Genomic DNA, 27,006 nt, shown 5'->3' with positions numbered 1-27,006 from the left:
GATAGCTGCCAACGATTCATGTTTGCTGCAGATATCTGTAAAACTCTAATTTGACCTAAGTGCCCTTCATACCTAATTTAAGAGAACTTTCATCATAAATAAAAGCTGAATGTTTATCAAATGCTTCTGTACCTCTCCACTTATCATGCTTAACTCCTTTATTTTGGTTATGTGGAATATGATCTTTTGTTTCAAGATTTGTATCACCAATAGATTCCAAACACTTTCTGAGAACTACAAAGAAGAAAGAGGCAATGAGTTGGGCCACCAGGACTGTTCCAGGACTTGGCCTGTACTCACTGATTCTCTTTTGAAGGTCACCTAGACTTTGGCCTGCTTTAAGTCTGTAGTCCACGCTGTCACTAAAGACCATGTGGAAGTCTATGATCTCCTGATGACTGTAAAGGGCAAAGAAGTGACATTTGTAGTGGCATCAATGACTGCAGATGCACAGTTGAGAGAGTCACAGGTTTCTGTGATAACCCTTCTCTGCACACCCCTGAAACAGTAAGAGCCTGAACAGGAAATTATCAAAGATAACTCTTATAAGTGTGATAAGTGAACTGAAGTGTAACTCTCTAGACCTGATGGCTTCTGGAAGCAGTGCAAGTGGGGAAGGACTGTTTTCTCTAAGGGACTGGCCACTGGGAGTTTGACCATGTTCCAGTGAATACATGGGCAAAATAAATTGGTATTCTTTCTGCTTTTCTGGGGAGGTCACAAGGGTAGGGGTAGAGCTAGGATGCCTAGGAAGTGAGTGTGATTGGAGTGCATGATATAAAATTTACAAATAATAAAAATATTATGTTGGGGAAAATTATCTGGGGGTTATTTCCTATGGTATGACTCAGTGAGGATTTCACATTCTAGATACAAGCTAGACTGTTGTTTGATGAACTCATGCTTTCATGTACATCTTTTGTCCTGAATTTTAATTTCATTTAAGGCCCCCCTGATCTATGAAGCCCGTCCATTGAGGATTTTTTTAAAATCCTATTTCTATTTCTCTGAGTTCTATTTTGGACTTACAAACATGTGATGCTTTATTTCCTACAGACATTTTAACTACCTTTTCCTTGCAAATGTTTCATTCTATATTGTACATGTGCTAATCCCAACACCTGAGCTTCCACGACATGGTCTGTCTCTGTTGTCTTATTTATGGGGCTAATTTACCCTGGATGTTTATTTAAACTTAAGGCATTCCCTAAGACAATTATTTGTGGCTGTAGTACTTTCCCAAATGGTTTACATTTCTCAAATACTTACAGGAGACCACTTTATACAAACTTTATAGCATAAAAGTTTTGTTTTAGCCATAAGTCGAATTTGTAATGGCCTGTATCTCTGTCCAAGTATTCCAAAGGTTTTCTTCTACCTCACTCTAACCGCTAGTGTACTGTCAGAATGGTGCTGGCTTCGAGGAAAAACAATTTCCTTGAGATTTTCCACTTCAGATGGGCTCCAAACTTTGTGTTTGGCACACACTGTGTTCAGGGACAATAAAAATCAAACCTGAAATACCCTCAGGCAGAAGTTTCAGCATTTCTACTTGTAGAAGTTGCTTTCAAGTTCCTTCATCCCTTAGGGTACCAGCAACTTGAGTGTTCCTTTCTATTCCACCGAAAAGTTTATGAGTTTCCAGTAAAAAAAGGTGATCAGCTGTATAGAGTCCACCATGTTACTGAAAAGACTATCTAATGCTTCATGAAAATTCTATTTCAAAACATCTTTTCTTGGTTCCTAATAATACCAGAGATTTTTTTCATGTCTCAAAATGTCTTTGTAAACTTCAGTGGTCTTACTTATGGGTCTGCTGCTTGGCTAAGCTAGGCGGTTCAATCTCGCTTACAGGCTTGGGTCCTGTAGGGGGATAGCCCATGTGGCAGTCAGGAGAGCAAGTTTCTAATGACACTGGTGGAAATGTTCCAGGCTTTAAAGTCTGGAGCATACATTTGTTCTTTTCAGCAAATCAAGTTCCAAGGCCAGCTAGATGGATGAGGGAAGAAGGAGCTACATATATACTTATGACAGAAATGGCTATCAAGAGTGGCTGGGAGCTAGGGCTACTGTGCAATCTACTGCATGATGTTATCAGAATTCCTAATGACAAAGCCTCTAAGCTGAATTGCAGATTAACTGATGAACTGGGTATATGTTAATATCATTCAGATACATTGAAACTAATGGAAGAGAAAGTAGGGAAGAACCTTGAGCAAATAGGCACAGGGGAAAACTTCATGAAGAGAACGCCAATAGCTTCTGCTCTAAGATCAAGAATTGACAAATGGGACCTCTTAAAGTTGCAAAAGCTTCTGTAAGGCAAAAGACACTGTGAATAGGACAAATCGGCAACCAACAAATTGGGAAAAGATCTTTACCAACCCTATATCTGATAGAGGGCTAATATCCAATGTCTACAAAGAACTCAAGAAGTTAGACACCAGAGAACCAAATAACCCTGTTAAAAAATGGGCTACAGAGCTAAACAAAGAATTCTCAATTGATGAACACCAAATGGCTGAGAAGCACCTAAAGAAATGTTCAACATCCTTAGTCATCAGGGAAATGCAAATCAAAACAACCCTGAGATTCCACCTCACACCAGTCAGAATGGCTAGGATAAAAAGCTCAGGTGACAGCAGATGCTGGAGAGGTTGTGGAGAAAGAGGAACATTACTGCATTGCTGGTGGGATTGCAAACTGGTACAACCACTCTGGAAATCAGTTTGGCGGTTCCTCCGGAAATTAGACATAGCTCTACCGGAGGACCCAGCCATACCACTACTGGCATATACCCAAAAGAATAACTGAAATTCTTAACAATTGAATCTTAAAGCTTTTCTTAAAACTTTCACTGAGACTCAAAGAAGAAAATCTGAGTGACAGCCAGGTGTGTACTATTAAAGGAGAAATGGTGGGACTTTCAGAACCACAATATGTCTAATAACAAACTTATTGGAATTCCACATCTTCCATTATTATGATATGTTTATTTAACTGATGAAGCTAGAGACAAATCAGAAAGCTAATGCTTGATGGGAACAGAATTTAAAACAAATTCATATACAAAAAAATATCAGCATAATTCCAAAGTGTATTCTTTTTTAACACCTTTTGTTAGTCCAGAAGTTAAATTCCATAAAACTACATTCCACAGAGCAAATAAATATGTCATTGCAAGGATGGCATTAGTGTAGCATTTGTGATCTTGATGCATGCGTAATTCACACTGTCCAAAAATAAGAGACTATTCCATTAGAGCTGAAAGAATATGTTTTAGAGAGTCAGTGGTAGATGAGGTAACAGGTTATAAACTTTAGCCACTTTGTTAGGATTATTTTATCACAACTGTGGTTTTGTAGACTCAGTGATACTAAACTGCGGATTGGGTTTAGTAGCTTCTTGCATCAGCTCTTGCAACTGTCCAATTTGCTCATCACGAAAGTCATTGAGTTTTCCTTCTGGGAGAGAGGTGCCAAAACATGCTTTTCCAGTTGAACTTTGTCTGCTGTCCTTAGCTTGTTGCCCCAGCACTGCTGCATATGTCTAGTAAAGACAAGAGAGAAAGGAATGGTTAGATTTAAAAACACTCATGCATACTTCCTGAGTCACAGAGTACTGCAGTTTCTCATTCCCAAGTCACCAGCTGGGCTCCATCACTTAATTTTCTGCAGTTGATTAAAAAGATACAAACAGTCATGGTTTTAGTCTTTAGACATAATTTCAAGTAGATCTTATTTTAGGATTCTAAAGTGTTTTTCGCAGACATTAGGAAAGTCCTTAATCTGCAAATGAGTGGTAGAGGTCTGCTTTAGAAACATGCATTGCCACCAGCCAGTCCGTGTACAAAACCATGGACACTTAAGTACACACATATTTCTGGGGCTATAACTTTTCATCAAGTTTTCAAAAGGGAACCATAGGTCTTAAACCCTTAAAAGTGGGCCTCAGAACCCAGGAAGAGAGCTATTCCTCTCTGTCTTCACTTAAATATTGGAATCACTACACAAACCGACTCTTTAAACTTCTTTGTTTTTTGTTGGTTTTTTTTGTTGTTGTTTGTTTTTTTAAACTTCTTAGCATTTACCGTTCATCATTGTGAAGAACTCTGTGTTTAATAGTGTAATTCAGCTTTTAGTGGTTGGTCTAGGATTCTATCACTCTCTGCACTCCTCTAAAGGGAAGTAGATGCACTAACAGTTTCTAGTCCACAAAGTTAATGATTTGGTGCTCATAGTGAGTAAGTGAATGAACTAGTTGACTCTGGGACTACTCAACCGGGACTGGACATTTGAGTTGTTCACAACTACTAGACTTGCCAACTCCTGAGGTCTGAGATTAGCCTTGCACTGACCACTTAGACACCAGGTTTAGATATGATGAAAATTTATTGAATCCTTGATTCAGATTGATCAATCAGGATCACAAAAAGGACTCGGGAGCCTAAATGCAGTACCAATTTTATAGGAATTTTATAGGAAAAACCAGGTTCAAAGGATTAAAAGGCAGGCAGGGAAGTGGCACGACATGTTTGGCTAACTAGACAAAGTATTGTCAGCTAACCTTTAAGCTGATTAGTCCTAGGTGAAGTAAGTGGGATAGTGTGAGCATCATGGAGGTTACATACAAAATGGCTGCAGTTATGTCAGACCTATCACCAACATCACTGAAGGAACTTGAGTTTTAATTCCATACATCTCTTACATTAGAGATATTTTCTCTATACTTTATGAAAATTCACCTCATAAAATGTCACATACCATTCTAAGTTTAGGCCACTAAACAGGGTTTCTCAATTTGGGCACAACTGAGGTTTTGGATAATTTGGCTAATTCTGTTTGTTTGTTTGTTTGTTTGTAGACAGGGTTTCTCTGTGTAGCCCTGGCTATCTTCGAACTCACTCTGTAGACCAGGCTGGCCTTGAGCTCAGAAATATGCCTGCCTCTGCCCCCTAAGTGCTGGGATTAAAGGCGTGTGCCACCACCGCCCGGCTCAATTCGACTAATTCTTTTGCCATGGGTAAGAGCTTTTTTATGTTGTTTGGTGTTTAGAATATCTCTGACCTCTAACTATTAAATGCTAGTGGCACCCATCTCCTAATCAAAAATGTCTCTAAAGACTGTCTATGACTTCTGCCAGGCAAAACAAATTCATGGTTGAAAACTATTCCTGAGGATGCTTTTGAACATGCAAATAAATAGCACACATATAAATTTCCACAGAGATATCATTGGCTAAAGAAAAACACTAGAAACAGCCTATTTGTACTTCAAGATAAGAAAATGTATTCAAATATGGATTATTAAGAAGCAACAGCCATAAGGTAAGCAAAGAAGTGCAGCTATTACAAATAAGGCCTGTCTGTGTACCAACATGGACTAATCTCTTTATAAAAAGGGGGGGTACTCTAAAAAAGCATGCCTAAGGAACTTAATAAAGAAATGGAAAAGATTTATCACATGAATGTAAAGGGGCTTTGAATAGGCAAAAGAACCTCAGTAAAATTTGGAAGACATCAATTTTCAAACTCCTTACAAAACCACAGTAAACAAAATAGTATGGTATTGGCTCTATGAAAAACTGGGAACCAAAGGCTGTGAATTATACTCATTGGTTCAGTATTGCTGAGTGGAATCCTAGAATGACTGAATACATTTTAGGGAAAGGCACTTTTCTCTGGACCCAATACTTTTCTTTCTGGTTGAGAGTAAAAGGAGTACAAATTATTTCTCAAAACTATTAAGAAATTGATGGTATTTTAGCTGCCCAGCCAACTGTGAGAGTGGGAGTACAATCTATACTATGCTTTTTGTTTTTTAAGGAAATTGGTAATTTCCTTAAACTCAAAGAACTCAAAAAAAAATGGAGAAAACTTAAAACCAAAAACACAAACAAAAACTGTAGAGCTGAGTATGGTGGCATACACCTTTAATCCCAGCACTTGGAAGGCAGAGGCAGGCAGATCTCTGTAAGTTCCAAGACAACCAAGGCTATATAGAGAAACCCACAGAGAAGTGATTTGAAGTACCACACACCTCCTTGAGGAACAAAATCAATAGAAACACCTCTTCCCACAAGAACCTGGAAGCTACCAGAATATTCAAAGACACCTGGAGATTTAGAGCTCCTCAGCCAAGTCATTTAGACAGACTAGTTTAGAAGCACACAGAGGGATTATTGGTACTAAGATAATTTGAGTTTTGGTTCTTTCTGACCCAATTTTCAAATCACTGATCACATACTTTCTTTTTTACAAAGTGTGCTAGCATCAGAAGATATCATATGCTATTTCTTTACTCCTAAATTGCATTGATTCGCAAAAAACAAAGCAGAGAAACAATTCCACTATCACCAACAAGTATATTTTTCACATAGCCCTGAAATTGGACCCCAGGCCTCTCTGTCCAGGACAGCAACCCTAATTCTAGAATCACAGCTGAGAAACGGAGTGGAAAGTTCTTTGTTAGGACACAATAAGGGAATGTTCTAGAAGAGATGGTTCATAAATGCTCTTTCCATTTGTCTATTATGAATTCTATATCCTTGCCGTTAGACATGTACAAATGAAAATGGCCATAGCATCAGAAATGGTAACAATTCTGCTCTGACCTACTGTAATACATATAAACATGTAGACAATATAATACTTGTAAAATATGCTATGTAACATATATAGCCATAAAACTCATTTTTTTTTTTTTTTTTTTGGTTTTGGTTTTTCGAGACAGTGTTTCACTTGCTGTCCTGGAACTCACTCTGTAGACCAGGCTGGCCTCAAACTCAGAAATCCGCATGCCTCTGCCTCCCAAGTGCTGGGATTAAAGGCGTGCGCCACCACTGCTGGGCCATAAGACTCATTTTTAAAATTCATTTTCCTGGTTATCTGAAAAAGCCATGGTGCTAAATGTATCATTTGTATACGTGTTTTTGTTTTGTTTGTTTGTTTCTTTTTTGATTTTTTGTTTGTTTGTTTTGTTTTTTGAGACAGGGTTTCTCTGTATAGCCCTGGCTGTCCTGAAACTCTGTAGACCAGGCTGGACTCGAACTCAGAAATCCACCTGCCTCTGCCTACCAAGTGCTGGGATTAAAGGTGTGTACCACCACTGCCCAGCTGTATACTTGTTTTTATATAGTTACTTTTTCTTTTAGAAAAAAAAAATGTTACCAGACATCATCTTTGCTGCCTATGTGAACCACTTTGTGCCCGGTTCATGAGGAGAGCAGAAGAAGGCAACAGATCCCCCAAAACTATGGTTACAGACAGTTGTTTAACAACAGAGCCATCTTCCCAGCCCTACAACCTTTTCTCTAATGGTATAATTTCATCAATAAATTTTGTAATACTTTATTATGTTATAGACATTAAGTCTTCTCCCTGTGTTAGTGTATCAGAACGTTACTGAAGAGCAAAATAAACAAAACACCAACCTGTTATTCAGCACTAATTATCAAATTATTAGAACACCTTTAACTAGAATTCCCAAACATGTCTATACATGATGATATCTGGACCACCTATGTCATGTGACTGTGGCAAGAATTAAAATGGTAAATAGTTAATACTTTTTTCTTTTATTGGGTATTTTCTTTATTTGCATTTCAAATACTTTTAGCGGACATTTATATTCACACTGTAAAATACCATAGAATCTAAATTCTGTCTTTGCAAGTACTCCACTCCTGCTTCAAGGTTTCTCTTGCGGCTGGTGGCTGCTTATCTCGGTGTAAAGCATAAACATCTTTCCCTTTTTAAAAGATTTATTTATCTATGTGTTTTATATATGTGACTGTTTTGTCTACATGTATATTTGCACATTCAAAGAGGGCACCATTACAGATGGTTGTGAGCTACCATGTAAGTGCTGGGAATTGAACTCAGGACCTCTGTAAAAGTATCCATCTTTCCAGTACCCATAAACGTCTTCCTTGAGGAGCCTCCCTAACTTAAGTCAGTCCTGTTACTCTCCTTCATTGTCTGTCCACCCTGCTCAGCATGGATCCAGATGGGAAACACTCTGTGTCTCTAAAGGTCCATGAAATACAGTAGGTGCAATAAAAACAGGGCTCAGGGCGACCTCTTAATAATAAGGAAACACATATCAAGTGACTAAACAATCTAGATTGTAACAAGAATCAACAAGCTAAAGATGCAGGTCCAGGTGCAGTTACAGTGGAATTGTCCCACTGTATCAGAGATCTGCAATCAACACTTCTTAAATTGCTTTAGAATAGCAGAAACACTCCCAGACCCCTTCTATGAAGCCAGTACCACTGTAATATCAAAGCCAGATAAACATATATACACACAATACAAAACAGAAAACTATACATTCCTGATAAACACATGTCTCTACAAAATACTTGCAAGCCAAATAGAAGCACATGCCTATCATCCCTGCACTTGAGACATGGAGGGAAGATGAGTGTGAGTCCAACCTATACTGCATCATACTCAGTCTCAAAAAACAAAGACAAAACCAAAAAAACAAAACCACAACAATAAACAAGGGGTTAGAAAGATGGTTCAGGGAATAAAAGCACTGGCTCCTCTTCCAGAGGACCTGGCTTTGATTCCCAATACTCACATGGTAGCTCACAACTGTCTGTAACCCCAGTGTGCCTTCCACAGGAACTAGGCACACACACAGTTCACAGACAAACATGCAGGCAAACATTGATACTCTGAAAACAATAATTTTGATTGTTAAAAAAATCAAACATGTGGTGGCACATGCCTGGCGCACGCCTTTAATCCCAACACTTGGGAGGCAGAGGCAGATGGATTTCTGAGTTCGAGGCCAGCCTGGTCTACAGAGTGAATTCCAGGACAGTCAGGGCTATACAGAGAAACCCTGTCTCAAAAAATCAAAACCAAAACCAAAACCAAAACACAAAAAAGAAAAACAAACAAACAAAAAATCAAGTATATTAAAATGTTAATTCAATGTATGTGGTATCTCGGAATGAAAAAATAAACTACTATTTATTATCAGCTTAAGAAAATATTCTGCATGCAATTTTGCATTTGTTTATATTTATATATATTTAGCATAGAAAAGTTTCTAGGAAAATCATGTTGGAGTTATTTATTAGGTTGTTGTGAATAATTTCATTATAAACAAAAAGTCTAAACTTTACAAACATTAAAACATTTCCATGATGGTCAGTTTCTGACCATCTGATGCATTGATAACGCATGTGCCAAACAGAATACATCAAGTCCACCTATAAAGCACTGGCATGTCTCTTATAAATGTGGTACCATGTTTCAATATAATCAGCTCCAGTATACTGCACCTGCTACAAAACTGCCATTTTACACTGAGCTCTTATTCACTCTTTTAAAATATGACAACTTCATAGAATTGGGAGTATATTAAATGATCTTCAGTACAATTTAAAACTCCCTGAATAGGATGTAAACATTATTAATTTCTACAACTGCCCAGTTATCATCATAATAAGCACACATATAGAGTTTATAACATAACAGCTCACTGGACCATTGGATCTAGCTGCAAATGTCTTCTTACCTGATAGCCTATAGGACTTGGGTGGTTTTTTTGTTTGTTTGTTTTTTGATTTTTTTCTTAGTGTTTGCAAATGTGTGCAGCACATGAGACCTAAGCACTTCTTTAGTTGTATTATATAGTTTTAACTATGGACACAGTGGACGACAGCTCTCCAGCATGTCCCCACATTGTATAACCCTTAGCCCTCTAGTTCTCCTTATCCCCATCCAGACAACCACGACTCTACACTTCACTTTTACCAGTTCAACAATTTTAGATATCTCCCGTAAGCGGGCTCAGGCAGTGTGTCCTCTGACTGGTCTTTTCAGTTAGGATCCTTACTGCAGAGTCATCTATGTTGCTGTTCATAACAGGTTCTTCTTTGGAATGCTCAACGCTCTTTGATTCTAAGATTTTCTTTACCTATTCATCTGATGGTTGTTACTACATATAGGCTATTGTGAATATTGCTGAGGTGGGGAAAACAAGAGTGTTATTTCATTGAAAGTTTGCTATCAATCATTCTGATAAACGTTGGGTCCAGGTTGCTTGACAGCAAAATATTTTGATTTTAACTTGGAGACACTAGCATACTGTTTTCCACAGTGGCTTTACTTTCTCGCTTTTGGAATCATGTGCAGATGTTCTAACTGCTTCCCATCCTCACCACTATTGTTATATCTGCTAGTAATGCCTGTCCTGCCAGGTGTGCAATGAGACCTCGCAGAGGCTCAGCTTGCATTTCCTTAATGACCCTGACTGGCACTTGTGTATTTTATTTAGAGAAATGGCTTTTCAAGTCTTTGTCCCATTTCTTTAATTGGGTTATTTGGCTTTTTGTAAGTTGTAGGTGTTCCTGACATACTTTGATATAAATCCTTTATAAGAAGTGTGGTTTTCATGTTTTCTTCAATTCCTCGGGTAGTCTTATTATTTTATGACTATCTTCTTTGCTGTTCAGAAAGAATCTTTTGGTTTTATACCTTCCCACTTACCCAACTTCAGATTCATTGTCTGTGCTTTTGGTGTTCCAGCCAAACACTCTCATTACCTCTGCTTCTAGTTCTATTGCAGTGCCCGGTCTATGGCAGCGCTCAGTCTATTACAGTGCCCGGTCTATGGCAGTGCTCAGTCTATTGCAATGCCCAGTCAATTGCAGTGCCAAATCTATTACAGTGCCCAATCTAACAAGTATTTAATTCATTTTGAGCTGATAATTTTTAGATGGTAGAAGATACCGTTTCATTATTTTCTGTGTAGATATATAGTTTTTCCTAACATCTCTCTTCACTGTGTACTCGTTAGTGTCTCTAAAAGATAAACTAACTATATGATGGACTTATTTCTGGATTCTGTTCTATTTCACTAGTCTGTCTTTATGCAGTACCACACTGTTCTAATTACTGTGCCTTTGTAATATATTTTAAAATCTGAAACATGTGATATGCTTTGTTCTTTCTCGACTGTTTTTGGCTATTCAGACCATTTGTGGTTCATTGTTGTTCTATATCTGTAAAAAAATCATTAGTTTAACTTTTTTAGATTTATTTATGTATATGAATATTTTACCTGCATATATACTACATGTATGTCTAGTACCCTCAGAGGTCAGGAGTCATCAGATTCCTTGGAACTAGATTTACAAATGGTTGTGAACTGTGAAGTCAGTGCTTAGAACTGAATTTGGGTCCTCTACAAGAGCAACAAGTGTTCCTAACCATTAAGCCATGTCTCCAGCCCCATAATTGGTATTTTGATAGGGATCAGTATGTAGCTTTGGGTGATAAGAAAAATTTTTTTACTATATTAATTATTCGAGTTTGTCAGCATAGAATCTGTTTATTTTTGTTTTTGATTTCCTTCATTATGCTTTTATTTTCAACTCATACTACCTTATCTTCTTAGTTTATCTTCTACTATTTTACTTCTTAGCTGCTACATAATTGGTTCAATTTCAAATAGCTATTATGCACAGAAACATGTCTGGTTTTTGTATGTTCATTTGTATCCTATGACTTTGCTGAATTTGCTGATTGATTCTAATGGCTTTTTGGTACGGTGTTAAAGTTTTTTACAGGCAAGAACTTCAGTTAGAACCACACAACATATACTCTCTTCTGTATGGCTTATTTCACTCAGCAAAATAATTTTGTTTCATTCATGTTGTTGTATACATCAATAGTTATTTTTATTAGCAAACAGTGTGCCAATGTATGTCAATATACTCCTAATGGTAGCTAAATGTTTAAGCTGTTTCAAGTTCAAGTTATTATCAATAAAGCCACTGTGAAATTTAAATCACATCATTCATAAATCAAAACAATATTCCTTCTTCCATTCTGATTTGTTTTTTCCTTTCTTGGTTGCTCTGTCTAGGTTTTTCACCCTTTAAAGAAAGATAGTGGTGAGAATGGCATTCTGTTCCTAGAGGAAGCACCGAGTTGTACATTGAGCAGCACCCCTTTTGTATACATGACCTAATTTATTAAGGCAAGCTGAAGCTTTAATGAGAATTCTAAGACTCAGATTCCTCCAATAACAACCCAACGATGGCACAGACTGGACTGCACACATTGCCCCCAGGCTCCCAAGTGCACCTCCCTTCCCATTTCCTCATGCTCGAAGTCCTGTAAGGCCAGAACATTCAGGAAATAGAGTGGTAGAGTAAATAGGGTTCATGCCAATCTATTCCACAGGAAGTTTTTCTATTTCATGTAGTTTAATCTACAGTGTATACAGGTACTTTTTATACTATTTTATACTATCAGTCATAATGGCATAAGACTATTTTAATTATTATTAAATATTACTCGGCCATAAGCCGAATATTCTTAAAATCACTATTCTTCATTAGTAGTCAAACATATTATTAATGTTCTCTAAACAAATGTGCTGGGAAACATACTTCCCATAATCTTTCCTTACAATGAATAGTCTACACAGTGTCCTCCTTTTATAACCATATATACATATACATACTACTTGGTAAAATACTCTTAGGGAGCAATTAAACTACTTTGATCATATCCTTCTTTTTCAAATCCAATTATGTGCAGATATTAAAAGGATAATAATTTACAGATCACTAGATAAAATATTTTCAAATTGCCAAGAGGTCTACATTTTAAAACACGTTTTTGAAATTGTATTTTAAAATATAGTGGGATCTTTTTCAGAGTTCCAAATAATGAGAGCCTCTAGAGTGGAAATTAGCAACACACATGAAGTTTATCTTCATTTCACCCTTACTGCTGTCCTTAAAATGTCTGCAAACCTGGACATACAGTGTTACATATAAGAGGTGTGAAGGCCAAAGGGGAAAGGGACTAAGAAGAGAAAGAGTGACAGAGGGGATAAGATCAGCTTATTTTAAGGACAGAACAGCAGGAATTTAACATGTAGTAAAGGGTTGTTCATGCTCACTCTGCAAAGACAAAAAGCTCTGGTTCTGTGGTGGTGACTGGAGAGTAATCTGCCTGAGTGGGGAAGTTAGGAGTTAGCCAAGGGATAAGGATGAAATCACAGCATGCTGAATACAGCCTCTAGCTCTAGCTGGTCTTTGCTGCTTTGTGGGCTCTTCTCTTCCCACTTTTATCCCTCCCCATCCCACCCCACCCACACCCATCCCTGGTTTCACCAGCTATCACTAGATAGGATAGAAAAGAACATAGAGGGAGAGGAAAAAGAGAGAGGGGGAGAGAGAGAGAGAGAAGGAGAGAGAGAGAAAGGGAGGGAGGGAGGGAGGGAAGGAGTGAGGGAGGGAGGGAGGGAAGGAGGGAGGGAGAGGGAGACAGAGACAGAGAGAGACAGAGAGAGAGGGAGGGAGAGAAGGAGTGATGGAGGGAGGGAGGGAAGGAGGAAGGGAGAGGGAGACAGAGACAGAGAGAGAGAGGGAGGGAGGGATGGAGGGAGGGAGAGGGAGAGAGAGACAGAGAGAGAGAGAGAGAGAGAGAGAGAGAGAGAGAGAGAGAGAGAGAGAGAGAGAGAAATCCCTGAATCCAACTTATTTCCTTTTGCTTCTTCTTTGACCATGGCTACTAACAAACTGCATTCAGCTTCCCTAAATGACCAACAACCACTCATCTGGCCTATCGGGCTCTAGCATTTATGTACCCTCCGAAAAGTTCCCAGAATTCCAAACATCACACAATTGCAGAAACTATCTGTAGCTGGCCAAAACCATGGCTCAGCACAGCACCAGCAAATCATAGTCAGCTGCTGTGGACAGTCTGAAGCAGCCCCAAATCCCCATACCTGGGATTAAAAGGAGAACATATTCTTATAATGTTCCTGTGCTTTTTTTACATTTATTTATTAGATTATTTTCTTTTTTATCCATTTCAAATGATATCCCCTTCCCCATTTTCCCATCCGAAAAAAAAAAACCCATTCCCTCCCCTCTACTCCTGCTCACCAACCCACCCTCTCCTGCTTCCTGACCCTGGTATTCCCCTACACTAGAGCATAGAGCCTTCACAAGACCAAGGGCCTCTCCTCCCATTGATGACCAACTAGGCCATTCTCTGCTACATATGCAGCTGGGGCCAGGAGTCCCACTATGTGTTCTCTTTAGTTGGTAGTTTAGTTCCTGAGAGCTCTGAGTGTACTAGTTAGTTCATATTGTTGTTTGTCCTAAGGGGCTGCAAACCCTTCAGCTCCTTTGGTCCTTTCTCTAACTCCTTCATTTGGGACCCTGTGCTCAGTCCAATGGATGGTTGTAAGCCTCCACTTCTGTATTAGTCAGGTACTTGCAGAGCATCTCAGGAGATAGCTATATCAGGCTCCTGTCAGCCAGCACTTGCTGCCATCCACAATAGTGTCTGAGTTTGGTGACTGAATATGGTAAGGATTCCCAGGTGGGGCAGTCTCTGGATTGTCCTTCCTTCAGTCTCTGCTCCATTATTTGTCTCTGCAACTCCTTCCATGGGTATTATGTTCCCCCTTTTAAGAAGGAATGAACTATCCACACTTTAGTCTTCATTCTTCTTAGGTTTCTTGTGGTTTGTGGATTGTATTTTGGGTATTCTGAGCTTCTGGGCTAATATCCATTTATTAGTGAGTGCATACCATGTGTGTTCTTTTGTGATCGGGTTACCTCACTCAGGATGATATTCTCTAGATCCATCCATTTCCCTAAGAATTTCGTAAATTGATTGTTTGTAAAAGCTGAGTAGTACTCCATTATGTAAATGTACCACATTTTCTATATCCATTCCTCTGGTGAGGGACATCTGGGTTCTTTCCAGCTTCTAGTTATTATAAATAAGGCTGCTATGAATATAGTGGAGTATATGTCCTTATTACACGTTGGAGCATCTTCTGGATATATGCCCAGGAGTGGTATAGCTGGGTCCTCAGGTAGTACTATGTCCAATTTCCTGAGGAACCGCCAAACTGATTTCCAGAGAGTAATTGTGATTAAAATAACAAAACAAAACTGCATAGTATTGGTAAAGTGATAGGCAGATGGATCAATGGAATAGAACTGAAGATACAGAAATCAACCCACACACGTATCGTCACTTGATCTTTGATAAAGGAGCTAAAACCATCCAGTGGAAAAAAGACAGCATTTTCAACAAATGGTGCTGGCTCAACTGGCTGTTAGCATGTAGAAGAATGCAAATCAATCCATTCCTATCTCTCTGTACAAAGCTCAAGTCCAAATGGATCAAGGACCTCCCCATAAAACCAGATACACTGAAACTAATAGAAAAGAAAGTGGGGAAGAGACTTGAGCACATGGGCACAGGGGAAATTTTCCTGAACAGAACACCAATAGCTTCTGCTCTAAGATCAAGAATTGACAAATGGGACCTCATAAAATTGCAAAGCTTCTGTAAGGCAAAAGACACTGTCAATAGGACAACCAACAAATTGGGAAAAGTTCTTTACCAGTCCTATATCTGATAAAGGGCTAATATCCAATATATACAAAGATCTCAAGAAGTTAGACTCCAGAAAACTAAATAACCCTATTAAAAATGGGGTACAGAGCTAAACAAAGAATTCTCAACTGAGGAATACCGAATGACTGAGATGAACCTAGAGAAATGTTCAACATCCTTAGTCATCAGGAAAATGCAAACCAAAATAACCCTGAGATTTCACTTCACACCAGTCAGAATGGCTGAGATCAAAAACTCAGGTGACAGCAGATGCTGGTGAGGTTGTGGAGAAAGAGGAACACTCCTTCATTGCTGGTGGGATTGCAAGCTGGTATAACCACTCCGTGATTCTTAAGGAAACCAAACTTCCAGAATTCTTAAAACTTGTCACTACACCTACTATTAGTGACAGGAACACTTAGGTGATTTCAGTATTGTGCAAAGACCAGAAATTTATTCACACCAACTAAGAGATCTAGTTCTCAACTAAAATGTCATTATGTAATACATAATTATACTCAATTCTTTTTTGTTTATTACATATATACATATCCATTGGCATCCTATACTTATTATACATGAAAATATTTGTTCAGATTATTTTTAAGATAGAGTCTCACTATGTAACCTTGACTGACCTGGAACTCAGAAATCTGCTTGTCTCTGCCTCCTGGATGCTGGGATTAAAGACATGTGCCATAACACCTGGCCTGTCATTTATTTAGCACAAATTAATATTCTCTAATAAAACTTAAGTTAGTATTTTAATTATACCCTCCTCTAAGCCAGAGCAAATATAAAATTGAGTCTCACAGACTAAACACCTGTTTTTACCCCCCAGAAGAAATTAAAAATTCAGGTGGGGGTATAGAAGATTATGTAGAATGTACCAGGCCCTGGGAGAATGGAAGAAAGGGAGAGAAGGAAGTAAGGATAAAAAGAAGTAATAGAGGAAGATAGAAAGGGAAAGAAAGAGGGAAGTGGGAGAAGGGAGAGAGGGAAGGAAAGAGGGAGGGAGAGAGGAAAGGAGGGAGGGAGGGAGGGAAAGAAGGAGAAGAAAAATCCCAGGGAGCAGCAGCAGTCATTGAACATTCTATAGAATGATTAGAGCACCAGCCACAAGGAAAAGGGTGGAATGCTGCAGCTCCAATGTCATTATCTCCAGCTATCTTAACTCTAATTAACAACCAATGACTGACTCTGGAGTCTGAACTAACATCCTAACAACTAGAGTATAGTAACTCAACAGATTCCTAGTTTCCACCAACTGAAAAGCTAAAATTATGTCAACATTAAGGTCATAGCAGAAATTCCCCTGCTTTGCTGCAACTCACTTACCTAGTGTGTGAACCAACGTATACGAAGTGTCTTGATTTCTGACCTTCTCTGTTCTGTATTCTAGGCTGCTTTTCTGTAGTGACAATAAAACCCTGACCAGACTGCAGAATGTCCAAACTTAATGGAACACACTAACCATACCCTCTTTTCTAAAGCAGTGGTTCTCAACCTTCCTAATGCTGAGACATTTTAACTTGGTTCTTCATGTTGTGGTGATCCCCAACCATACAATTATTTTTCCTGCTACTTAATAACTGTAATTTCACTACTATGACTCCTAATGTAAATATATGTTTTCCAATGGTTTTAGGTGATCCCTGTGGAAGGGTCATCCAATACTCCCCTTAAAGGGGGTCACAACCCGCAGACTGAGAGCTGCTGCTCTAAAGGCTCAGAGACCACCGTAGAGGAGGAGGCAGAAAGAGTATAAGAGCCAGGGGCAGTGGGTAACCACAAGGAAACAGTGTCTTCAGGGCACAGCTGGTCAGCTGCAATATGAACTCAAGCACCTATGGACATTGGCACAAGACCTGTATGAGCATAAACCACATTAAATCCAAGCATGGAAAGGAGATTGGGACACAAAGTTCTACCTCAAGCTGAGGACCTACTGACAATTCTTCACTCCTGGGAAAAAGGAGTCAGCTTTCTCTGAAAGTGTACCCAATATGTTGACCATACTCCAGTGGAAAGCCACACATTCAAGAATATCTAGCAGCATAAGTTGGAATTGACTGGGGCAGAGGGGACACAATGTTGGGTGGGCAGTGAAGTGGAGGTGAATCTAGAAAGATTCCGGGAAGGGAAGATGAATATGATCAAAACACATTGTTCAAAAATTTCAAAGAATAAAAAAGTATTGTTTGAGTTAATTTTATATCCAGCCACTTTGCTGAAGTTGTTTATCAGGTTTAGGAGCTCTCTGGTATAATTTTTGGGGTCACTTAAGTATACAATCATATCATCTGCAAATAGTGACAACTGGACTTCTTCCTTTCCAATTTGTATCCCTTTGACCTTCTTTTCTTGTCTAATTGCCCTCACTAGAACTTCAAGTACTATGTTGAATAGATAGGAAGAGAGTGGGCAGCCATGTCTAATTCCTGATTTTAGTGGGACTGCTTCAAGTTTCTCTCCATTTAGTTTGATGTTGGCCACTGTTGCTGTATATTGTTTGTACTATGTTTAGTATTATCTGAGGACCCAGCTATACCACTCCTGGACATATGCTCCACATGTAATAAGGACACATGTTCCACTATGTTCATAGAAGCCTTATTTATAATAACCTTATTTATAAAAGCTGGAAAGAACCCAGATGTCCTTCAACAGAGGAATGGATACAGAAAATATGGTACATTTACACAATGGAGTACTACTCAGCTATTAAAAACAATGAATACATGAAATTGTTAGGCAAATGGATACAACTAGAAAATGTCATTCTGAGTGAGGTAACCCAATCACAAAAGAAAACACATGGAATGCACTCACCGATAAGTAGATACTAGCCCAAAAGCTCCAAATAACCAGGATACAATTCACAGACCACATGAAGCCCAAGAAGAAGGAAGACCAAAGTGTGGGTGCTTCGGTCCTTCTTAGAAGAACAAAATACTCACAGGAGCAAATACGGAGATAAAGTGTAGAGCAGAGACTAAAGGAAAGACCACTTAGAGACTGTCCTATCTAGAAATGTATCCCATATACAGTTAACCAAACCCCAGACACTATTGTGGATGCCAACAAGTGCATGCTGAAAGGAGCCTGATATGGCTGTCTCCTGAGAGGTGCTGCCAGAGCCTTACGAATACTGAGGTGGATGTTAGCAGCCAACCATTGGACTGAGCTTGGGGTCCCTAATGTAGGAGTTAGAGAAGGGACTGAAGGAGTTGAATGGGTTTGCAACCCCATGGGAAGAACAACAATATCAACCAGCCAGACCCCCAGAACTCCCAGGGACTAAGCCATCAACAAAGGAGTGGAGTACACATGGCTCCAGCTGCATATGTAGCAGAGGATGGCCTTGTCATGCACCAATGGGAGGAGAGGTCCTTGGTCCTATGAAGGCTTGATAGATGCCCCAGTGTAGGGGAATCAAGGGTGGGGAGGTGGGAGTGGGTGGGTGGGTGGAGGAACACCCTCATAGAAGCAGAGGGATGGAGGATGTGTTAGGGTGTTTTCAGGAGAGAAGGAAACCTGGAAAGGGAATAACATTTGAATATAAATAAAGAAAATATCCAATAAAAAATGTAAACAAAATGAGGGTTACAGAATGATAAAAAAGTTTAAAAAAAAAAACAACAAATCAAAGAAAACAAACTAATACAAAAAAGACTGACCAAAAACAACTTAGAGGAGGAAAGAGCTTCTTTCAATAGTCTAACTTCAGAGCAGAAGCCTCCCCTTTCAGTGAAGTACCGTATCCACAGTTGCCTGTAACGACTCTCTGCTGGATGGTTTCCTATTAGCCAAGTTTAGCACATCAAGACAGAACAATGCCCATACAAAACCCTCACTAGATACCAGCAAAAATGGCAGAGTTGAGTACTTCAATGGACTCTCTCCATAGAGGAAAATAACAAAACAGCCATAAACTGCCAAAAGATATTTTCTCTGAATTTTAGAAATTAATGGAAAGTTTACCAAGTCAAGAGGAAATAGCAAAATCTTGATTCCAGCTTTGTGATGCTCTAACTTTGACTTCTCCTGATCCGCAGAGGTGCAGAGAACTTTAGAGACATGAGCCTCCATTCCAGACACAGTTTCCCACTAGCAGGGGAAATACAACACACCTTACTCTCAAAGAGCTGACGCTGTCTGCTCTGGCCGGTTTGCTGGCTGCATGGGGCAGCATAGAAGGAGCGCCTTTCTCTTCCTTTCTTGGAAGTTTTCTAATGCTGAAGGGAACCACAGGGAAGTCCTGTGAAAACCACGTCAGGCATATCAATGCCACTGGTGCCTGGGGCAAGGGATAACTCTGAAGAGCCAACAGCTGCCTGGCCATAAATAATAGCACAGAAGGCTGCAGAGCAGGAAGGAGGCTTACGGAGTATGGGCTCTGAAGTGCACCTACGTGTTTCAGAGTCGAATGTCATGCCTACATGTCTAAGAGGCTTTAAGGAGTTAAGTCCAGTGCCACTGCTTAGAAAAGACTCCCAGGAAGGCCACCTAAACAAGAACATCTACAATACAGTTAAGAGGATATTAAGTATTTTATCATTGTAATCCACCCAAACATTGGAATTGTTAAGAAGCTGCACTAGTAAGTAGTGTACAAGAAACTAGAGAACATGGAAGGCAGGTGTGTGCTTTTACTAGGAGATGAACTTGTTTAATGGAAAACGGATAACTTATTTATACTATGTTCTGTTAGTATTTCAGCAAGCACATTTCCTTTATGCTGTTTAATTAACAAAAACATTAAAGGAAAACCATATATATATATATATATATATATATATATGTACTTCTTTTTCAATAAATTATTTTTTTGCTAATACATGTTGGCCACATCTCACCAAATCTTAAATTTCATAATACAAATCAATAGGAATTGAAAGTATACATTCAATTTTAAGTTTTCTAGGCTGTTTATTTCACTAACTCAAAGAGAGTAGTACCATGTGGGGATTTTCTGGGAAAAATTAACTATGGACAGATTTTTAAGCTAAAAATAAGCACACAAACCAGCCAATAGAAATCTAGGCAAACTGTATTAAAGTCAATGCAATTGCTCTTCTGAATGACAATGCTTCCAATGCAGACTATAAGAAAAGAGAAGAGCCTTGAACAAGAAGAAGGATCACTTAAAACAGGAAGGCAAGCAAAAGAACGGCATACAAATGTTACAGTCTAATGTGCAACGGTGAAAGCCACAGCTGCGCATCCTTCTATGTACAACCAAACAACAACCGCACAAAATCACTAAAACTTCACACACACACACACAATGAGAAGAATTCAGGGAGCAGGCATGTCAATAGCTGTCAGACACAAAATACCAACTGTGCGCTACTGTTGCCACACCGTATCACACCATAGTCCTTCACAGCCAAGTAGCATTCAAATGTCAATTATTACATTTGTACTATATTGTCACTAAAGATTTGACATGTAGTAGGATTGAAGGTGTTTTCAGTTTTCAGAATGTTAAAATAGGCAAGTTAAGCCTACAAGCACCAAAATTAGTAAGTAGACAATGCTAAAATTAAGGCTAAATGCATACAGCGCATATCTTCATTTAAAGATTATAGATCCCTACCCCAACAATCACAACAAAACTGGAACTGAATACCTGTCAGTAGTTACCATCCACTTAAGTGTAGAACCACATGAAAGTGTAGACTACCCAAATATTGCTTTATAGAAAGTCTACTCACTAACATATGACTTTGTCAAAATGCCTAGCTATATGGCTCATTTATAACTATTTTCAGAAAATTCTATGAAACAAATTTCTATAAGTTGAAATAAAACTGCAGAATAAAATGATTTATCCCTAAAACTTTGTCAAAGTTAAAAGGCTCTTTGGAAAGAAACAGAGGGAAACCTTTTGGGGAACAAAACAATTAGCCTTAAAAGAGTCTAAATAGAACAGGCTTAAAGTCACAGCCTGCACACTAATTTTCCCTACAGAAACTACCTCGTATTGGTAGTTGGACAAGTGTCTGTCTTCTGTTATCTTTCATTGGTGCTCATATTAATTATATCCATAGACATAGCTATGTGAATGTGTTATAAGATGGCAGTGTTATATAACTCACTTAAATGAGTTACAACTCATATTATCTAGGTTAAATGAACTAACAACAAAATTAATAAGAAGCCTTAAAGATGACTATCATGAACAATCTGCAGTACTGAGGAAGCAAAGGCAGGAGGACTGAAAGTCTGAGATAATCCTGGGCCACTAGGTGAGACTGTCTCACACACACACACACACACACACACACACACACATCTCTTGACCAAACATGATTAATATAAGCACTTGTAAAAGATAAAGATAACAGGAGACAGACATTTGTCCAATTACCCATATAAGCTTATTAACCATTAACAAGATAAAAAAAAATGGCAATAATGTTCCCTTGATATCATGAGGAGAATGGCACTTTATGTCCGTGGTCTTCTCAAACACCATACCTTTATGTTCGTAATAAAAATGTCAGAAAATGCCAACAAGGGGACATTCTATAAAATATAGCTCAATGCACTCCTTGATATTATCAAAGTCATCAAACACAGGGAAACATATAAAAAACTACCACAGTTCAGTGGAGGCTAAGGAGACATGATGGCTAAATATAACATGGTTTCCTGTATGGGATTATGAAGCAAAATAGATCATCGGGTAAAAAACCAGACCAGTGTGAATAATGAACTGTAATTAAGAGTAATGTATCAACATCGAGTCAATACTCTTCACACGTGTACTGGATTACTTAGAAAATGGCTATATAGTCAGATCTTTAAAAAACAAAAACAAGCCGGGGCGGTGGTGGCGCATGCCTTTAATCCCAGCACTTGGGAGGCAGAGGCAGGTGGATTTCTGAATTCCAGGCCAGTCTGGTCTACAAAGTGAGTTCCAGGACAGCCAGGGCTACTCAGAGAAACCCTGTCTCGAAAAACAAAAAAACAAAAACAAAAAACAAAAACAAAACCTTCATCTGTCTACTGGGGAGATAGGTCATGCAGCATAGTAGTTTCTGCTCATACATGAGGAACTGAGTTCTACCTCCTCTTAAAACCCATGCAGGAAATAAATAAATAAATAAATAAATAAATAAATAAATAAATAAGTGCCAAGCCAAACAGTATGTATCTGTGCTATCAGTTCTTGAGAAGGAGTGATAGAAGCTAAGAACCAGCCAGCCAGACCACAAGAATCAGTGAGGCCCAGGTTCAGTTTAAGTCCCAACTTAATAAAAGTGGTGGAGGGCTGGAGAGATAGCTCATTGATGGTTAAGAGTACTGGCTGCTCTTTTAGAGGACCTGGAAGATGGTGACACCCATCTGTTTTAGAGGATCTGATGTACTCTTCTGATCACCACAGGTACCACACATGAAAGTGGTACACCGATATATACATACAGGCAAAATACCCACACATGTAAAATAATTAAAATGTAAAAAACTAAGGTGGAGAACGAGACATATCCACATGCGTACCTGTACAAACTCATTCACACAAACACAAACATACACAAAAACATGCAGTTAAAAACAATTGGTACCTCCACCTGAACCAGTGGCACATCTGCAGGCCTGCCCTCCTCCCCAACCCCACAGCCTACCCATTTTCTGGGAAGTCTGCCATAACCAAGAATACAAGTGAGGCCGCCTCTCCAATACCCATGCCAGCTGGGACCCCCACAGAACCCAGCAGATCTGGGATCTACCCCACCCTGCCCAAGCATCATCCTCCTTCAGATCTGCACCTACAACTGAATCTGTGGCAGATCAGAGTGCCTGCCCTACATTCCACAGCTTACCTGTCTCCCAAGAGGTCTGCCATAACCAGAAACACAGATCAATATGCCTGCCCCTAGACACCAAAGCCAGCCTGTCTCCCAGAAGGTCTGCCCTAATAAGGGACACAAGGACACAGGGATATAGGAGGTCTGATCTAACCAGGAACACAGAAGGCCTGGCCAAACCAGACACAGCACTGCCTGCCTCCCAGGAGGCCTGTTCTACCCCAGGGTGCACAGCTGTACCTGCTTCCAAGGAGGCATGGTCCAGTCTAAGACACCCAGGTCAGTTAACACCAGAGATAACCAGATGGTGAAAGGCAATCACAAGAACATAATCGAGAGAAGCCAATGTAATTTGGCACCAACAGAACCCACTTCTCCTATCACGCAAGCCCTAGATACTCTAACATACCCAAGAATCAAGATTTTGACCTAAAATCCCATCTCATGAAGATGATAGAGGACTTTAAGGAGGATATAAATAACTGCCTTAAAGAAATACGGGAAAACACAAGCAAGTAGGTAGAAGCCCTTAAAGAGGAAACAAATATATCCCTTAAATGAATACAGGAAAATACAAACAGGTAAAGGAACTAAATAAAATTGTCCAAGACATAAAAGTGGAAATAGAAACAATAAAAAAAAAAATTACAAATGGAGGCAACCCTGGAGATGGCAAACCTAGGAAAGAGATCTAGAGATGTAAGCATCAGCAACAGAATACAAGAGACTGAAGAATCTCAGGAATAGAAGATAGTATAGAAGATCTACAGATTGGTCAAAGAAAATACAAAGAGTATAAAAAGTTCCTAACCCAAAACATACAGGAAATTTGAAACTCAATGAAAAGACCAAACCTAAGAATACTAGGAATAGAAGAGAATGAAGATGCCTAGTTTAAAGGGCCAGAAAACATCTTCATCAAAATCATAGACGAAAATTTCATTAACCTAAAGAAAGAGATAGTCATAAAAGTACCAGAAGCCTACAGAACAACAAATAGATTAGATTAGATAAGAAAATACTCATGCCATATAAAAATGAAAACACTAAATGTACAGAACAAAGAAAGATTAAAAGCTGTAAGAGGAAAAGGCCAAGTAACATATAAAGGCAGACCTATCAGAATTACACCAGACTTCTCAAGAGAGATGCTAAAAGCCAGATCTTGGACAGTTGTCATACAGACCCAAAGAGACCACATATGCTAGCCCACATTACTATACCCAACAAAACTCTCAATCACCATAGAGGGAGAAACCAAGATATTCCATGACAAAATCACATTTAAACAATATCTTTTCACTAATGGAGCTACTCAGAGGATTCCAACACAAGAAGGGTAATAACACCCAAGAAAACACCAGAAATTAATCATCTCACAACAAACCCAAAATAAGAGAAACACAAACACACACACACACACACACACACACACACACGCACACGCACACGCACACACCTCCAACAATAAAAACAACAGGAAATAATAATCATTGGTCTCCAATATCCTTCAATATCAATGGAGTCAATTCACCAATAAAAAAGACACAGGTTAACAGACTGGGTATGCAAACAAGATCCATCATTCTACTGCATACAAGAAACACACCTCAGTATCAAACACACACACTACCTCCTAGTAAAGGGCTGGAAAAAAGTTTTCCAAGCAAACAATCCCAAAAAACGAGCTGGAGTTGCCATTGTAATATCCAAAAAAATATACTTTCAACCAAAATTAATCAAAAGAGATGGGGAAAGGACACTTCATACTCATCAAAGGAAAACTCTACCAAGAGGAAATCTCAGTTCTGAACATCTATGCTCCAAATGCAAAGGTACCCACGTTCATAAAATAAACCTTACTAAAACTAAAAACATACATTGAACCTTACACAATAATAGTGGGGGACTTCAATATCCCACTCCCAACATTAGACAGGTCATTGAAACAGAAACTAATCAGAGACATAGTGAAACTAAGAGAAATTGTAAACCAAATGGATTTAACAGATATATACAGACTATTTCACCACCAAACAAAAATATACCTTCTTCCCTGCACCTCATGGAACTTTCTCTAAAATCGACCATATAATCAGACACAAAAGAAACCTCAACAGATACAAGAAGATTGAAATAATTCCATACATTCTATCAGATCAGCACAGACTAAGACTGGACTTCAATAACAACAAAAACAACAGAAAGCCCACATACTGATGAAAACTTAACAACTCTGTACTCAATGATGATTTGGTCAAGAAAGAAATAAAGAAATAAGAGACTTTCTAGAATTCACTGGAAAAAAAAAAGCAGGGAGGCACAGCATTCCCAAACTTAGCACTAAGTGCCTTCATAAATTGGAGAGATACTATATTAGCAACTTAACAGTACACCTGTAAAGCTCTAGAACAAAAAGAAGCAAAACACCATAGAGGAGTAGAGGGCAGGAAATAGTCAAACTCAGGGCTGAAATCAACCTAAGAATAATCGAGAGATTATTAGAAACAAAGAAAACAATACAAAGAATCAACAAGATAGATAAACCCTTAGCCAAACTAAAGGGCACAAGGACATTGCCCAAATTAATGAAACCAGAATTGAAAGGAGAGACATAACAATAGAAACTGATAAAATTCAAAAAATCATCATATCTTACTACAAAAGCATATACTTGACAAAAGTGGAAAATCTAGATGAGATGAATGATTTTTCAAGACAGATACTACATACCAAAGTTAAATCAAGATCAGGTAAACTATCTAAACAGTCCCATAACCCCTAGGCAAATAGAAGCAGTCATTAAAATCCTCCCAAGCAGGCTGGCGAGATGGCTCAGCAGGTAATAGCACTGACTGCTCTTCCGAAGGTCCTGAGTTCGGATCCCAGCAACCGCATGGTGGCTCACAACCACCTGTAATGAGATCTGACTCCCTCTTCTGGTGCGTCTGAAGACAGCTACAGTGAATTACACTGGAGTGAGCGGGCCAGCAGAGGTCCTGCGTTCAATTTCTAGCAGCCACATACATGATGGCTCACGGCCATCTGTACAGCTACAGTGTAGTCATACACATAAAATAAATAAAATAAATCTTACAAAAAAAAACTCCCAAGCAAAAAAACCCAGGGCTAGATAGCTTTAGTAAAGAATTCTACCAGACCTTAAAAGAAGAGCTAATACCAATACTCACATTATTCCATAAAATAGAAATAGAAGAAACACTACCTAATTCATTCTATGAAACCACAGTTACTCTAATACCTAAACCACACAAAGACCTAACAAAGAAAGAGAACTTCACACCAGTCTCACTTATGAATATCAATGCAAAAATACTCAATAAAGTTCTTGAAAACCAAATCCAGGAACACATCAAAATGATCATTCACCTGGATCAAGTAGGCTTCATTCCAGGGATGGTCCAAATATATGAAAATCCATCAATATAATCCACTTTTTAAACAAACACAAAGAAAAAAGTCACATGAGCATCTCATTAGATGCTGATAAAGCCTTTGACAAAATCCAACACACCTGCATAGTAAAAGTCTTGGAAAGATCAGGAATTCAAGGCCCATACCTAAACATAGTAAAAGCAATGTACAGCAAACCAGTAGCCAACCTCAGATTAAATGGAGAGAAACTTAAAGCAATCCTATTAAAATCAGGAACTAGACAAGGCTGCCCTCTCTCTCTCCCTATCTAGTCAACATAGTACTTGAAGTTCTAGCTAGAGCAATTAGACAACAAAAGGAGGTCAAAGGAATACAAATTGGAAAAGA

General features: G+C 38.8%; 1 protein-coding gene across 3 annotated transcripts in view; it reads right to left on the bottom strand.

Moving 5' to 3' along the window:
* Window positions 1-2,973: 2,973 nt before the first annotated feature.
* The window catches only part of Sdhaf3 (succinate dehydrogenase complex assembly factor 3), a 58,400-nt gene continuing 34,367 nt past the window's right edge, over window positions 2,974-27,006 (bottom strand). Inside the window, exons 1-2 of one of the 3 annotated variants that reach the window (XR_004121867.1) lie at window positions 9,537-9,891; window positions 3,438-3,549 (exon numbers count right to left, since the gene is read on the bottom strand). Coding sequence is in view for 1 of the 3 variants with exons in the window: in XM_031381137.1 (XP_031236997.1) it covers window positions 3,346-3,549 (204 nt within the window). In the remaining 2 variants the exon portion in view is untranslated. Of the gene's footprint in view, window positions 3,550-9,536; window positions 9,892-27,006 lie in introns of those variants that run through there. The other 2 variants (XR_004121868.1, XM_031381137.1) reach the window with 2 other exon arrangements.

This window comes from Mastomys coucha, unplaced genomic scaffold (genome assembly GCF_008632895.1).
Source record: "Mastomys coucha isolate ucsf_1 unplaced genomic scaffold, UCSF_Mcou_1 pScaffold20, whole genome shotgun sequence".
Classification (NCBI taxonomy): domain Eukaryota; kingdom Metazoa; phylum Chordata; class Mammalia; order Rodentia; family Muridae; genus Mastomys; species Mastomys coucha.
Note: the sequence above shows the minus strand (reverse complement) of the source record. Positions and strands in the feature narration are given on the sequence as shown.